We start from the raw sequence: 17,918 nt of genomic DNA on the forward strand, positions 1-17,918 counted from the left end.
AAGTCAGGGTCACCATGATGAAAAACAATAATCTTCAACTCGACAAATTACTTTGCAAAGACAGACATTTCTTTACTTTTTGTGCTGTGTGTTCTCCAGAATCTAAGTTGACTGTTTACAGCTTGAGTGTTACTACAAAGTGAAGGTTATTTTAATGAATAGTAATGCTTTCACGCAGTATGCAAGACAGGCAACACTTACAGCTGCCACCTTTTCCACTGCAGTTATTTTCACCATTTCCATAAAATCAAAGTTAAATCTGGATGCAAGTGAAAAGAATCTAGCTAAATGGTATCAGGTAGTTTCAGATAATCTTCATAGGTAATTAAGATTTAATTGATCTTAACAGAAGAACCATTTTAGTTTAAATGCTTACATACTCATATATTTTTTTAAATTATGGTAGAACCAAGGCAACCCTCTACCTAATACAGACATCATGTTTTGAAATACATTTTTCCTCACAGTATGTATCTATGAGTAAAATGACCACTGATTAGTGAGAAATACTTAGAGTGGAAGTGCACCTGTATAACAGATAATCAATTTGAAATCAAAGTCAAGAAGAAACACTCTTTTTTTTTTTTTTTTTTTTTTTTTTGAGACAGAGTTTTGCTCTTGTTGCCCAGGCTGGAGTGCAATGGCGCGATCTCTGCTCACTGCAACCTCCGCCTCCCGGGTTCAAGTGATTCTCCTGTCTCAGCCTCCCTCAGCTGGGATTATAGGTGCCTACCACCACACCCAGCTAATTTTTTTTTTGTATTTTTTGTAGAGACAGGGTTTCATCATATTGGTCAGGCTGGTCTTGAACTCCTGACCTCAGGTTATCTGCCTGCCTTAGCCTCCCAAAATGTGGGGATTACAGGTGTGAGCCACCGCACCCAGCCAAGAAGCACTCTTATAGTGCCCAAACTCTGTAAGAGATTATCTAAAGTGAGTTAAGTCAAATTTAACTTTTTCAAATAAATGCTATAAATAACTTTAAAAAAGTATGCTAAAAATAACTTTAAAACTGCATTTTGTATATTGATATCATTTCAGAAATTGAGAAAGATGTAGCATTGTGCTAATTATATAATTACTCAGAAACTTTGAGGGCTGTACTGCATTTTTTAAGTCAGCAATTCTTCATTTTTTATGCATGTTGTATGAGAGGTAAATACTCTTTTGGCTCATTGTTAATCAGCCAAATATTAGCTAGACAACTCCCCCTATAGGAGATACCAGATGTGTTGGGGCTGTTTATAAAACTTAAATTGAAATCGGCTTTTAAGGAAAAAAATTCAGCTTACGGATTCTTGTATGTACCCCTAGGTATATTACCTAGATGTTGCTTTAACTGGATCTTATTTGATATAGGGGCTACTAAATGAGCAGTATCATAAATTTAACTTTGTCACTATAATCAGATATACTATTTTTACTCTTGTTTTTCCGCTCCCCTTTATAACCACTGCCATGGATAATGACATCAGGCTTTAATGTTTTAGTCATTGGATTAAAGCCTGTAAATTAGTATTGAATGCAAATAGAAAGATTAAGATGGTCACTGCCAATGTTACTAAGCATTTGCCTGAATGCTATTGTTATTCCCACCCATGGGACACGCCAGAAGTACATTTTTAGAGGTCAGTATGATGAAACCAGGAAAATCATGATTACCTACTTTTCCCCATTTGGATTAACATAAAGTCTTACAGATTAACATAGACAAGTGGCCGGGCGCGGTGGCTCACGCTTGTAATCCCAGCACTTTGGGAGGCCGAGGCGGGCGGATCACGAGGTCAGGAGATCGAGACCATGGTGAAACCCCGTCTCTACTAAAAATACAAAAAATTAGCCGGGCGTGGTGGCGGGCTCCTGTAGTCCCAGCTACTCGGAGAGGCTGAGGCAGGAGAATGGCGTGAACCCGGGAGGCGGAGCTTGCAGTGAGCCGAGATAGCGCCATTGCACTCCAGCCTGGGCGACAGAGTGAGACTCCGTCTCAAAAAAAAAAAAAAAAAAAAAAAAACATAGACAAGTAAACATTATTAGTTACCTTAATACTAACCAGTGAATGCAATATATTTTAATAGAGTTTATACATAATAATGCCTACCAGTTCCAAGCTTGATGCTAAGAACTCCATGAATGTTATTTAACTTTTCAAAACAATTCGGTCAGTGTGGTATCATCATTGAAACTGAGGCTTTGAGCGATTCAATAACTTGCACAAGATGACCCATTTACAAGGGATTTGTACTTGCCCATCTGATTCCAAAGCCTGATCTCTTTATCACTACCATGTACCAGTAAGAGTAACCATATTTCAAGTGACTTTTAGTCATTTTGGGCAGAAAGTTATACTAGTATCTGCTAGCAACATGAATATATTTTTAAAGAATGAGGGACAGCATGTGTGGGTGTTTTTAAAATGGGCTGACAGTGATCTGTAGACCATGCGAGCTGGAATTCCTTTATCAATACCAAGCAATTCCATTCCTGAAGACTAATTTAAAGACAAGAGGACTCTATGTACATATTTAAATTCATCAGGGACCCTTAAAAATCTTTGCAGTACCACAAATCACTTAGCTCTTAGTGACAAACCCATGAGAAGGCTGACATTTTCATACAGAAACAGCTGGGTGTGTTTATAGCTGGAGTGTGATATGCCCTAGTTGCCCTCTGGGATTCTTACATTACCAGATGAAAAATGTGTACCTTTTTGACAATCAGGTACACAGAAAGCAATAAAAAGCCTTTTATATCCATTAATTCCTTCTTAATTTAATCTCCATGCCCAATCCATTTATAAAATGCTCCAGGCTATCCACCAGATACCTGTTTGCACACTGAAAAGGGGTGAAACTAAATTCTCCTGGGTTTAACTGCCACCCTTTTAATCAGAAACCTTAAGATGGTGACTAAACAAGTATAATGTTCCAGTGTGTCAATGGGGTTCACATTTTAAGAAGACAAGAAACGTGCAACAATCCAATTTTTAATGGGATACTTATCTTTATATTCATCAAAGCTGCCATGAATTTAGCAAAATACTACGCTGCCCATCTGACAATATATTGTCATTTATTGGTGATTTTGTTATTGTGAAAGCATTTGATGAAATCCAATAAGAGAAAAACATCACTTTACCATTCAGTGCTCAGTTTCCTTGCTTTCAACAATTGACGTTCAATCCAGTTGGGCTTCTGCTGCTCAATGCTCTGTATGACCTTTTGGATCATTTGATTAGGGATACTTGTCTGGTCTCCCATGATGCTTTCCAAACACATACAAATTAAACCCAGTTTTTCTTTACTCCATCTGTCAAGGGAGGCACCTGTTAAAAGTTCCACACTGTTTCCGTCCTCAAATATCCGACATATAATTACAATCAAGTTCCAGACAAGCAGGCCAGCTTTCTTCAATTCAACAAAGTTTTTTGACATTTTTCTCTCAGACAGAAAAAAGAAGTATTTAATTGGGGGAGGCAAACATGCAATCACCGTAGGTAACTTGCTGATTACAATAGATACTGCCTGAGCAGCAAGCCTTGTGAAGCCTGGGGAAGAAAAGAAAAGGTATGATTAATACTAGCATTTGCGTTCAATCATTGCATGGTTTTGTGTTGTATGTCTAATTTTTGTGGAGAAAATTGGCAAGAAGATCAAGTGCTTGACATATTCCAACAGAACTCTAACTGGGGTCTCTCGCAGTACTACCTAAAATTTCCCCAAATCACAAATCTGGTTTTTTCTCTCATAAATGAAGATTAGAAAATTTAGACTTATAATTTATATTCTTTCAAGACTGCAGCTTTCCAGGACCCAGGTGGCCTCCTAATTAACAAACGCAAAGGTGCCCAGCTGGGCAGCTTTGTAGGCTTTGATACTTCTGACTCCCCCTTAAGCCCTTCTCCTCCCTTGGAATCCATGACAGAATCATTTCAGCTCTCCTCAGGACTGGTTTCTCTCCTTTCAGTTCTCAACCCAAATGTGACCTCCTCAGAGAGCCTTGCCTCACCATCTTATCTTATCTCATCTCTTCATCTCATCTCAGTCCATTTACACCCTTCCATCACAGCCCCAAGACCCTCTCTTTTGGGGATCCCCATTTTGTTGCCTTTATTATAGCACTCCCCATCATCTAATAATTATGTCCTTTTCCTGCACACTGTCTGTCACCCTCTTCTAAACTATAAGCTCTAAGAAGGCATTCCCGTATCCCTAGCACTTAGTACCTCTTATATAATAGTTGTCAATAAATATTGGTTGAATGAATGAGTCAGTAAATTGGTTCCTGCTTACCTCTCTCTCTCCTCTTTGCTTCTTTGTGTCTTATGCTATTTCCACTTTCTACTAACACCTCTTAGATGTAGGTTTTTGCTAAGAAGTCCTTAGCCTTTTGGCTGATGATTCCACATGTTCTTCCTTGTTTGGTGCTATTTCACATTTATGATCTTATTTAATGCAACGGCTTTAGGAGATTATTCAAATATGTGTTGGACCTAGTTTTTACAAACTTATAAAGACTGTTCCAATTAATTTTTAAATGATTCTTAAGTTGTCATGGATTGCAGAGGAGTCACTAGATTAGACATATTTTCCAAGAAAAATGTATTAATTCTTCTTCCCTGTATCAGGGTTTCTCAACTTCAGCATTATTGCCATTTTGGGTTGGATGATCCTTTGTTGTGAGGAGCTCTTCTATGTTCTGTAAGGTGTTTAGCCACATCTCTGGCCTCCACCCACTAGATGTCAGTAGCATTCCCCTCAGTGGTGACAACCAAAAATGTCTTCAGGCATTGCCAAATGTCCCCTGGGAACAAAACTCTTGTCTGGTTGAGAACCACTCTTCTATATGATTCCAGAATCTTAAGTCTTGGCCTTTCTCCAGAACTGTAGTCCTATAACTCCAGCTTTCTGTTAAGCATTCCACTTCTGTGTCCTCATCACCATCAACTCAATATAACTAAAACCATTGTCTTCCAAACTAGCTTGGCCCTTCTCTCTCCCTCCCACCCTTTTCTCCTTTCTTTCTTCATTCCTTCCTTCCTCTCTCCCTCCTCCCCCCCTTCCTTCCCTCCTCCTTCCCGTTCTTCCTTCTTGTTAAATGTTCCTTCGTACCTAATTAGTGATCAGCATTGATATATAGTTCTACCCCTTTATCTCTGACATCCAGTTTCTCATTGCTGGGGCCAACTGAAGGTTACTGACCTACTTCAAGCCCTTCTTCACAAATGGTACCTTGACTACGGAAGCATTCTTCTAACTCATCTCCCTTCTCCAGGCTATGTCCAGCCCTTCTCCTGTACTGTAAAACTGAATTCATCCCTATGAACTTTATTATCCAATTTCTCTGTGATAATTTTAGCTACTTACCACTGTTATAAGATCAGTCTCTTGAGCTTTGCTGTCAAAACACTCCACAGTCTAGCCTCAGCCTGTTTCTACGATCCTTCTCTTTAAGACCTTTAACATGCTTTATCCTCTTTGCTTTTAGACTTCTGAGCATATCATTACTGTCAATGGAATGCCGTCTGTCTTCATGGTTCACAAATAATCTTCAACTCTTAGTTCAAAATCCTCTCCTGTCTTGTGAATTTATTTGAATATATTATATATATGACCATTTTGGTAATTAGGTCCATAATTGGCTATGTTGTGTTATTTTTGTATTATCATCTATTATTATTTATATTATGTTATTTTTATATTCATGCTTTGTCTTTACAGCTAGCCTATAAACTCCAGAGCACGGGAAAGAAAGCTCTTAGCTCCTTGATTATCCCACAAAGCCAGACAGTGTTTTAATCCACTATGTACATAATGGAATTTGAACATTAAAACTGAATGAGAAGCCAAAAGAAAGTAGCTTTGAGCTCTTTGGTAAAACATTCGTTACTGTTTTTGCTGAACAAAAATAACAGAACAATGTGAACATTTTCTGCAGATATATATAACATTTAAAAAGTCACTCTGTTCCAAAAAAGTACAAAGCTCTTGGAAAATATGTTTAATCTAGTGACTCCTCTGCAATCCATGACAACTTTAAGAATCATTTTAAAAATTAATTGGAGCAGTCTTTATAAGTTTGTAAAAACTAGGTCCAACACATATTTGAATAATCTCCTAAAGCTGTTGCATTAAATAAGATCATAAATATGAAAGCGCCTAGCTCAGCACCTGATAAAAATAGTTGCTCAATAAATGTTTTCTTTTTATTCAAATTAATGTGTTTAGGTGAGGCTTAAAATATAGATAAAGCAAATCTTCCTTAGTGTTCTCAAATTATTTTAAATGTCTCATTGTTCTTTTTGTGTTTGTGTGTCATAGTCCCTATTCTGCTTTCAGGTCTTTGACTTGAAAGATTATATCTTATATTCCCTCTGTCTTAAAGAGGGTTTGACTACAGATACTGAGCAAATATTTGACAAGCTAAGTAGATATTAGGTAAAGATTACCAATTTTCTTCTTCACACCTATACTCTACTGATATTTTATAAACTCTGAGGACTATGGGCACTCAAATATCCAGCTATTTCATTAACGCTTAAGGCAAATTTCAATCAGAACCCTTAGGCTGATGACAAATTAATAAATCCATTCTACCAATCTCAAGGGCTCTGAGTCTATGATGATGTCAACAACATACCAGGGAAGGATCTTTTAAGACTGCTACACACTCATCTTTCTGTCTTTATTTAAATAAGTTTAATTCTGTCTAAGCCGTATATATGTAATATATTGTGTCATCCCATTTTAGAGCTGATAAAGTATGAAGAAAATCTATATCTTAGGATGAAGGCAATATATGTATACTGATGTATTTGTCATTTCTTCTTTTCTGTAATATACTACTGTAATAATATATTTATGGTTGATAAAACATGCAAAAAGGAAATTTACAATAAAGGAGGTAAAGAAAATATCAAAATTAATTTTTAAAATTTTATTTATTAATGGTAAAAAAGATCAATAACAATTTGTTGAATGAGGATAATGTAATTTTTTATTATTTTTTAAATCTGAGCTTAACACTTCACAATACAAAGGTCAAGTTCTAAGCTCAGTTTGTTTCAAGATCAGGTTTTCATGGCTGTCATAGGTGAAAAAGCCACTACACAAACACATATAGATCAACATGAAACCAGTATATCCTTAGCCGTGCCAACAAAATCATGGCATTTATTTTTCAGTGTTAACTACCAAATAGGTGAAGGCTGTTGTTGAAATTTGACTAACAAATATCCATCATCTGTGATGTAAAATGTTCTTGCAAATGAATGGAAAAATATTTTATTTTTAAGAAAAGCATTCAAGAGTCACTGAAACTCTCCATTTGCAATATTTTACATCATGTTAGAAAATCCTATTTCTAAATTCTTAAGCGAAAAGATATGATACTTTTGTAGGTAACACTGGTTCTTAGGAAACAAATAGGCCTGGTTTTTATACACTATAATAATGACTTCTTATAGCACTTTGTATATTTCTGTCATCAGTTTCTTTCTCAACATGCTGTTTCTGCATGTGACCAATGGCATGGACACATTTTCCTAAATGCTGCTTGCTATTTCTGTTTCCTCTCTCTAGAATTCATTGTTTCCATTAAGACAATTACTCCAAAAGTTTTGCCATAAAGGATTATTTTCATTAAAAAAGTAATTTACTGTTGAGAAAATATCTTCTCAGGTATATCTTTCATTTAATTTTTGTCAAAGAAACAAAACAAAACAAAAACTTCTTTGTGTATTTGTTCTTTGAAACATAATGAAACAAATATCTAAAAGCAGAGCTATGTCAGAGCCATCCTAACTTCCATCCAACTCTCCGGTAAATCTACACTGTAATCTTTATTGTAATATTTATTTCTTTAAATCTTCAGTGTTTTTTAATGTCACAGTATTTGCTGATAAAGAAATAAAGAAATGCATTTTAGTTTGTCACCATAGTGTTTTCCATGTTCTGTCATTTTTACCATGTCAAGAAGGACAAATATTCCCTAAAGTAATGACTATTTGTCTTTTAGTAAGTTAGATTTTTTTTAAAGACCTTTAAACATTTACAATTAGTTAGATAAATTTTGTAAGAACCATGATTATATATCACTAAATTAAAACATTGTTGAAAAAAATTACATAAGTTTATCTTCATGTTTTGGATACTTACTGTAGAAATCTTTTGTTTATCAAGCTAATATCTCAAGGCTCAATACTGGCTTAGGAGGGATTCACATCTAACAAAATATATGGGAAGCCACATTTCAAATAGTTTCCCCACAATTCTTTTTTTTTTTGCCAAAGGTGATCAAATCATCATTGTTTTATAATATGGCTGTGAAGAGCTCATATTAAGAATAGAAACAAGTGGGAGCTTTTTCACTTTGTCACTGTTTGCTCTTGATTGCATTCCCAGCACTAGTTTTAAACTATATTGACTTATTGGTTTATAGGAATATGTTAAAGTCACTTGTTTGTATTATGAGGATTAATTTTGTTACAACCAGAGTCTGTAATACAAAGGACAACTCTAATTCATTACCGTGTGCTGAAAGCTAAAGAAGGAATAAGGTCACCCCGCCCATGGCCTCTCCCCAAGAGCATGGCACCCCTGCTCTTCCCTCAACCTTCCTCACATACTGTCCTCAACACACACTGGCTCACTCACAGACCAAGAAAGGTCTCCAGTGACAATCTCATGTGACATTTTAGTGAAGTTTGATTTCTTTCTCTCTTCTCGTACACCAAAAAATTGTACATCTCTTATTTGTACCCATTTTGAAAGAGTTATACTAATCTCCTGGCACCAAGAGGAGATACCGTACTTAGGTTTATCTCTGATCTGAAACACAGTGCCTGGTATATAGTAGTCTCTCACTTAGCAAATTTCTACTGAATAATGAAATTAATAAATGACTTAATGTCCAGCATGTACACATTCTCTATCTTATATTCTGTAGTGAAAATAAAATTTAAGAAGTGCCAATCTAAAAGTCCCTGTAGCATTTCAGAGGGCAGTAAAGAAGAACAATGGCATTCGCCTATTGTCATATCCTCTTAGAATACAAAAAATGGTTTATAAAGTCACTTTCTTCCATCACTTTCTTTTATATACTCATGGGATCTGACATTCCTTCATGGTTGTCTTTATGTTGTACTTTTACTCGGAATGAGCATTTTATGAAAAATGTTATTTAGTAAGGAAAACTTTAACAACTGGTATCTATAAGCAAGCATTTTTTGAAATAAGAGGCTCTTTGCAATGGTATGGAGGAATTCCAAAGTGCTTAGAAAAAGCAAAATTGTTCGTGAATACAATGACTCGAAAGCCACAAGCAAAATAGTGCTACTCATATGGCATGATATGTTAACTAAAAGTCATGCCTACTGAATTGCTCAAAACGTATCAAATATCCAAAAGCTAGAACAAAGGAGAGATGGCAACAACTCTTAGAAAAGAAAGAACTTAAGTCATGAAAAGGTGACATTTTCCAATTTCAATTAAATGGCTTTACTAGATTCAAAGGGAGTTTAATAGGGCTTAGACAGAATTAAAGCATTACTATGAAAGGTCACAGATAGATAATTGATTTGAGTTTGTAATATAAGGTCTCCCATATTTAGGATCTCCATGGAGAAGAATGAAAGAAAGGCTAGTCCCTTCAATTGACTTTAGTGAGTTCGGCTGGAGTATTTTATTGTTGAAAGTTTCCTTAGAGTTAGAGAAAAAATATTTTCACTAACTCTAAGGAAACTTTCTCTAGTTTCCTAGTTTTCTAGTTTCCCTAGAAAAACTAGAGAAAGTTTCCTTAGAGTTAGTGAAAATATTCTTCTTTAAGGATGAATATGAAAGAAAAAAGTTTTATTTTAAATAATCAAAAGAAGATTCACGAATACAGATACATAATATACATACAAAGGAATCTTGTGAAATTCTGGAAAAGTGGAAAGATCTAGACAGGGAGGAATTATTTAAGAAGAGATGACTTGACTAATAAAATAAACGAATAATGTAGGTAACTGATGGTTCTTAAGTACACTTGGTGGACGCGCTGTTCTGAATAGGAACAATGCGCTCAATTTAGAACCAGAATCACTGGAGGAAAAAAATGCCCTGTCAGAAAAATACATGTACTTACCAAACTGGGTGCTATTTTTGACCTAAAAGCTACATATGTAGGTGTTTTAACAAGAGAAAAGAAGGTAATAATTAGTGTTTGCAAAGAAAAAACTTAAAGGAAAAAATAATTAAATGGAATATCAGAGCAATCTTCTCTAGAGTATGGATTTTAAGTTACTCAACAAATTTTTAGAAAATTAGTCAAAATCATGTGACCAATCTGTGAATATTAGCCTGAACACAAAATATCACAGAAAATCCTGAACAGGCAATTAAATAAAGAAGATGACCATTTGAATAATTTTCCATTCTAGTTTCTTTGATCATGTGGTTCACAGTAAAAATAAAAATATGGGTCCCAAATCTACTTAATGGAAGGAAGATTAGTATAGTTCATCATTCTTAAAACTTTTAGAATTTTACTTGATTGCATGTCCTAGAAAATTGCTTCTTCGGGTGTATTTTCTTAAAGAGAAACAAGTGTACTTACTTTTGCATGATTCTTTCCTGTTAGTTTCTTTTGGACTATAATTCCATTCTTTTGGCATGCTCTCAAGCAAACAATCAGGAACAATGTGCTTGTTTAGGTTTGTCTCACAGTTTCTCCTAGAACTCATCACAGATACTATCTGCTGTACAGTGTCCTTGACGGCATCGGTCAGTGCCAATCTCAAGCATCGGATGACCTCTAGCTCGTACTCCACGCATGCTGAGACTTTAAAATCAGATGGTATATTATGGTTAGCAGAACCTAGCAAATCAGTTGTGCCTTGCTCAGCTAGAATTCAGTTTTGTAATAATCTAGTTTAAAGCTATAGGAAAGGAGAGCTGCTTTTAACCAAGAAATCATATGATTGATAACCACCCCATAAAACATTTTTTAAAAAAGATTCTTCTTCTTTGTAATAAAAGGAATGGCAATTAAGATAACAGTACATAATATTTACTGGTAGTTTTGGACTCTTCTGGTGAGAACATAAATTGTATGAACTTCTTAGATGACAACTTGGCAATAATGTCAAAGCTTCAACATTTTACTTATCAGTTGACTCACATATTCCTTTCTATAGGACTTTTCCTAAGAAATTAATTATAAATATGCAAAGGATATAAGAAAAAATTAAAATGAATCAAAATGTCCAATAATAGGTGATTTGTTTAATTAGCTCTGGTGTTTCTGTCTATACAATAAAGCCATATATTGTGTAGTAAAAGTAAAAGTAGGTTAGAAAAGAGTATGATAGCCTATTTTTATTAAAAATATGTATCTCCACACATATATAAAATAATTAAAAGATGTATTCTATAATGTTAATGGTGATTGTCAACGACGGACAGAATTTCAGTTATATTTTTTCCTTCCTTTTTTCTTCTTTCCTTCTTTCCTTTCTTCCTTCTTTCTTTACAAATGGTCAATCAATTCAATGTTAGAATCTTACCAAGAGTTTCCTTATCAGCAAAATGTTAGAGCCTGTTCCTAGATTGCCAAGACACATAGCATAGGAAGAATAGAGTAATAGCCCTAAAACCCAGCTGCTAAAAACCCAAAATATTAATTCTTCATTATCAGCATAAATGAGAGAAGCAAAGGAAAGGATTATTTCAAATGATAATAATTTTTATTAATGATTTTTATTATTGTAGTTTATTTCTGTTTTCATATTAAATTAACAAATGAAAACAAAGGTTAGAATCACATAACTTAAAGAATACCTGCATCATTATCTAATTAATTTTCAAGTGTTTCAAATCACCATTAAAAATATAGACACTTTAGGAGGGGCTTTGGTGTCCTCATTTATAAAATGGTGAGGGGAGAGGGCGACAAGGGCTGGACAAGATAATATTTATGGTCTTTCTTAGTTTTCACCTTCCACGACTCTATTTAAGACTCCTAAGAAGAAAATAACAAATGCTTCACAGCTGAGGCACACACAGAGTTGAAAAGAACGGTGACTCTACTTCCTTTACAACATAGTAATCAGGAGGCCTTAGAAAGGGGCTGAATGAGGGTCCTAAATTGAGAATGTGTTTTAGGCTATGAGCAGCAATCCTAAGAATGATTTAAACCAGTTTTTGTATGTTCACTAAGCTACTAATTGCTTACCAATTTTTATCAGTATAATCTTTCATATTTTGGTAATAACAGATGTGGCGAGATTTCCAAAAAGAAACTTCATTACTTTTATGTTAAAATTTCTATAATTTAGAAGAATCAGAACAAAGGTAATTTAGTGGTAGTTTTTCAGGCTACTGTTAAGAAAGATGTTATATGCAATAAAGAATAACCTAATGTGGCTTTATAAAAGCAATGGAAATTACATCTGAATATGTTTCTAAGTAAAAAGATTTGGTTTAAATAATTATTCTATTAATATATTTACCAACCAGAAGTCATTGGAAATAAGGTCTCCAGATAAATTATAAGTAACTAGGGAGTCAAAAGTAACATAACATCATTGAAAATCTTCTGCAAATACATTAGCATACTTTCCTGCTTTAGAAAATTAGTTTCTTTGATGCTTCATAACTTTAGGTGTTAGAAATGTAAAAATTTAATCTAGACAAGCTCTGGTCTAATTTTCTCACTTTTTGAAGACAAGGACACTGATAAACCAAATAGGAAGTGATAGAACAGACAGTAAGTAGTAAGGCAACGATGTATTCTCTAGTTAGCCAGTTCAATCAGTGGTATACACAGGACTAGACGGGATGGATTGGAGCAATCCACAATCTCTAAGTACATGCCATACCCAGCCACTCCTAATAAATGTAGCATCTAAGTTAGCACCCAAGCTTCTGACCCTCCCTTTTCTACTTTTACTGCTGTTATTTATTTATTTATATTTATTTTTATTTTTTTTGAGATGGAGTCTAGCTCTGTCGCCAGGCTGGAGTTCAGTGGCATGATCTTGGCTCACTGCAACCTCCGTGTCCCAGATTCAAGCGATTCTCCTGCCTCAGCCTCCTGAGTAGCTGGGATCACAGGCATGCGCCACCACGCCTGGCTAATTTTTGTATTTTTAGTAGAGATGGGGTTTCACCTTGTTGGCAAGGATGGTCTCAATCTCCTGACCTTGTGATCCACCCACCTGGGCCTCCCAAAGTGCTGGGATTACAGGCGTGAGCCACTGAGCCCTGCCTACCGCTGTATTTAAACAGTCCTCTATAAAAGTGCTGGGGCACTTTAACCTGCCCTATTCTTACCTGAGACCAATCCTCCATCTTCTGTAATTGCTCTGCAACACACTAGAGAAAATTTTACATATATCTAGAATTGTCCATAGTCTATGTAGTAATATATGAATTCTCCAGTATCTGGCTTTAGATCCAAATTTCTTAAAATTTTAGAATTAGAAAGCCATTAATTCTAATGAAGGCATTGGCCTCCTCAGGCATTCTTTAAAAATAGACAAGTGTGGAGAAGCACTTCCAGAATGATGGTGTGAAGACCTGGGAAAACCTGCACCTCCATTAAAGCTATCAGAACACTAGCAAAAATTGTGAAGATCAACTTTTGAGAACTCTGGAAATTAACCACAGGCTTGCAACAATCCAAGCAGAATTTATTCAAGAAAATCAGCTGAATCTTGGTAAAAACAGTGAGCTTTGTGGCATTTTAACCTGCTCTATTCCCAGCTCCCATTCCTCAGCAAGTTCTACTATGGCCTTGAAAATGAGAAGCCTTGAAGCCATGGTAGTTATAAAAGCCTAGCAGCCACTGGAAGAGGTAGAATGTCTTTTGACCTATATACAACGTCCCAGTTTCCCAGATTGTCATGATTTGTCTTGTCTGGAATCTCCCTGGAAGAGCACTGTTCACAATGCATATCCATATTCAAACTAACTCAGTGACTGAAAATGTCTATCCCCAGAATGTTTCGTCAGAACAGTCAGCAGCAATGGTTTAGCTCCGTGGCTGCCTAAGGTAGTGATACTGGTTGCTGCAAACAAGAAGCTAATAGAAAAAATAAATAAATAAATAAATAAAAGAAAAGAAAAACTGAGAAATGAAATGTACATGTACACAGTGGGGAGGAATTTTGAATATCTCTGCCATACTCCTGGGGATCAAGAAGGACACAGACTTGTACAGGACTGTGCACATACCCAAGAAAGCCCTGAGAAAGTGCTAACCTCTCACCTCTGACTAATCTGGAGGCTCTGTGCAAGCAGGATGTAAAGGCGAAGGCAGGGTTGCAAACTATGTGTGTGTTGGGACACGCTTTCAATTCTCTGGCAGTTTACAACAATTCTACTCCTAGGTATATATCCAGAAGAAGATTTTTTAAACATTCACACAAAAACTTGTACACTAATGTTCATACCAGCATTATTCATAACAGCCAAAAAGTGGAAACAACACAAATTCCCATCAACTGATGAATCAATAAACAAAATGTATATTTCCATATAATGGACTATTATTCAACAATAAAAAGAAATGGAGTTCTGATACATGCTACAACATGGATTAACCTTGAAAATATTGTACTAAGTGAAAGAAACCGGACACAAAATGCACATACTGCATGATTCCATTTATACTGAAGGTCCAGAAAAGGCAAAATACAGAGACAGAAAGTAGATTAGTGGTTGTCAGGAACTGGGGAGGAACTGTTAATGGGTACAGTTTCTTTTTGGGGTGATTAAAATGGTCTAAAATTAAATGGTGCTGATGGTTGCACAGTTCTGTGAATCTACTAAAAACCACTGAACTGTGATATTTTTACACTTTAAAAGGATGAAATTTATGGAATATAAATTATATCCCAGTACGTTTGTTATAAAAATGTAATTGCCTCTAAAAGGACACACACAAACATTTGTCATTGATATCATAATATGATTTAATTAGAGCAGGGGTCAGAAGACTTTTTCTGTAAATAGCCACATAATAAATATTTTAAGCCGTAAGAAAGATGATCTTTGTTGCAACTACTCATCTTTACTGTGGAAGCACAAAAGTATCCACAAATAATACGTAAGTGAATAAACAGGGCAATTTCCAATAAAACTTTATTACAATGGTGGGTTGGATTTGTTCCAAAGGCAATGGTTTGCCAACTTCTAGTTTAAGTGGTTTAAAGGTTTTCCTTTGGGACTAGATGGGAGCAGGACACCAAGAGCTTTTGACAGTGAGAAGAAAGGGAGAGATAATTTTGGAGTATAAATTCCAGTGGTGAAAAGGTAGGACTGGGTGGTTTTTCCAACACAGAGTTTTTGTGCAACCAGAGTGAATCTTTTTTTAAATTTTATTTTATTTTATTTTATTTATTTACTTATTTTTGAGACAGAGTCTGGTTCTTGTTGCCCAGGCTGGAATGCAATGGTTCGATCTTGGCTCACTGTAACTTCTGCCTCCTGGGCTCAAGCAATTCTGCCTCAGTCTCCCGAGTAGCTGGGATTACAGGCACCCACCACCACACTCAGCTAATTTGTGTGTGTGTGTGTGTGTGTGTGTATGTGTGTGTATTTTAGTAGAGATGGGGTTTCACCATGTTGGCCAGACTGGTCTTGAACTCCCAACCTCAGGTGATCTGCCCACCTTGGCCTGCTAAAGTGTTGGGATTACAGGCGTGAGCCACCACACCTGGCCCAGAGTGAATCTTGTGCTGGGAAAGAACTAGAGGAAGAAAAGAGGCGCAAACAGGAATTCAATGTAAAACATTTTTCACCATCGAGCACTGCATTAATGTATAGAAGAAGAGAAGAATGTACACTATGAAAATAGCTTAAAACTCTTTAAAAAATCAATTTCTGGTGTGAATTTTTCTTGTAATTTGTTCATTTCTTTTTAAAGCACAATTGCGCAAAATAATTATGAATGGCTGAGATAATTTGGTTACTTAGCATAGCAAATATCATATAACATGTTCAGTTGTTCTTGAAAGTAGCTATATAGCAAATAAGTTATTCTCAAATGAACTACAGATTCATGGTATGAATATATTAGTGGCCAACAAAACGATATTATGAATTAAGTGAAAAATAGTACACTGAGAGTCCTTCATTTTTAGGGATGTTATTTAGGAAATTAGTGTTTTCAGTCAGTAGTCAGCTGATAAAACCAAGTCCAAATATTTTATTATGTGTCTAGTGGGCTTGTTACCTGAGATAATCACAAGTTATTTATAAAAATGATTATAACTTTGAGGAAGAACTTTTATTTTAGTGATGATAAAGTAACTGGTCCCAGACTCACTCTCCTGCCATGAAAGCTAGAAAATAGGGAAATATATGCAAAATAACGATTTTCATACATTAGACAACAGGAAACACTGTAATTGCCTTTAAAATAAAAGAAATTAAAGTCTGAATGTACTTTCAGGATCCAGTTCAAGGAGCAGAAAGTCAAGCAAACTATGAAAGTCTCACTGAGACGAAGAGACAGAGGAGGATGAGGCAGCTGGAATTTTCTGAGAAAAGTGCCAAAGGGATGGATCTACATAGAGAAAGAGCTCCAGAAATCTGCATAAGGTTTCCTTGCAGTCTTACACGGAATACTAGACTGGCAGTGGAAAGGTTGACTCTAAGAAGCCAAGCAAAAAACAACTATTGGGAAACTGTTAGCTGAACAATTCTCAGAGTTCATACAAGATTGGCAAAGTCTGAGTTCAGACCAGAGTGGCAAGATGTCATTGCATATCTGACATTCAAAGGACACCTAAAAAGGTAATGTTTTAGTAAATGGGCTAAACTAGGCCTAGAATAAAGACTACTTTAGATCTGCCCTAATAAAGCTTGAAAACAACTAACTCTCAAGATAATCAAGGTGATACACAAGTAACACAATACAACAAAATCTGTAATGGAAGAAAACAAAATCTAGAGACTCAATAACGTAATACTGATAATGTCTGGCATCCAGTAAAAAATTACCAGACAGGGAAAAAAATATGATCCATAATCAAGAGAAAACTAAGCCAATAGAAATATACCCAGAAATGAAAGAGATGATGGAATGAGCAAACAAGGTTTTAAAACAGACATCATATATGTATAAGAATATTTAAATGAGAAGGTATATACAAAATATAAAAAGAAACTATATAGAATTGCCAGAAGTTAAGGATACCTGGAATAAAAATTCACCATATAGTCTTAATAGTACTTTAGACACTGCAGGAAAAAAAAAAATCACTGAACTTGAAGATACAATAGAAAGCATCCAAACAAAAGAACAGACAGAAGGTTAAAAAACAAAAACAATACAAAAAAAGCAAGGAAGAAGAATACAGCCTCGCTGACCTATGGGACAATGCCAAGAGGTGTAATATACACAAAATTGAGTCCCAGAAAAAATGGGAGGGGGAGTGAAGTGGGGCTGGCAAAAGACAAAATATTCCAAGAAAGAATGGCCGAAAAGTTTTCAAATTTGATAAAAATTAAACATCTCAGGTCCAAGCAGCTCAATAAACCCTAGGCAGAAAAAAATACAAAGAAAACCCAAACAAGGCACATCATAATAAATTGCTGAAAAGCAGTGACAAAGAGAAAAGTCCTTATCAACTATAAAAGAAGACATATTACATAAAAGGAAACAGATACTGTAAATATTTCCACTAATTTATTGTCAGGAATAATGCAAGCCAGAAGATAATAAAATGAACATCTTTAGAGTGCTAAAGGGAAAACGAAAAAGAACAAAAAAAAATCTGAACCTAGAATTCCATATCTACTGAAAAAAATTTCAAACATGAAGTCAAAATACTTTTTGTCATGCAATCAAAAGCTAAAATAAATTAATGCCAGAAGATTTGTAATACAAGAAATGTTAAAGGAAGTACTTCAGGTAGAAAGAAAACGATACCT

General features: G+C 35.3%; 1 protein-coding gene across 1 annotated transcript in view; it reads right to left on the reverse strand.

Moving 5' to 3' along the window:
* The window catches only part of KIAA0825 (KIAA0825 ortholog), a 474,586-nt gene that overhangs the window by 244,970 nt on the left and 211,698 nt on the right, over positions 1 to 17,918 (reverse strand). The window contains exons 17-18 of the mRNA XM_055233339.2: positions 10,594 to 10,818; positions 3,136 to 3,544 (exon numbers count right to left, since the gene is read on the reverse strand). Coding sequence (XP_055089314.1) covers positions 3,136 to 3,544; positions 10,594 to 10,818 — 634 coding nt within the window. The remainder of the gene's footprint in view (positions 1 to 3,135; positions 3,545 to 10,593; positions 10,819 to 17,918) is intronic.

Source organism: Symphalangus syndactylus, chromosome 11 (assembly GCF_028878055.3).
Source record: "Symphalangus syndactylus isolate Jambi chromosome 11, NHGRI_mSymSyn1-v2.1_pri, whole genome shotgun sequence".
In the NCBI taxonomy this organism is placed as follows: Eukaryota; Metazoa; Chordata; class Mammalia; order Primates; family Hylobatidae; genus Symphalangus; species Symphalangus syndactylus.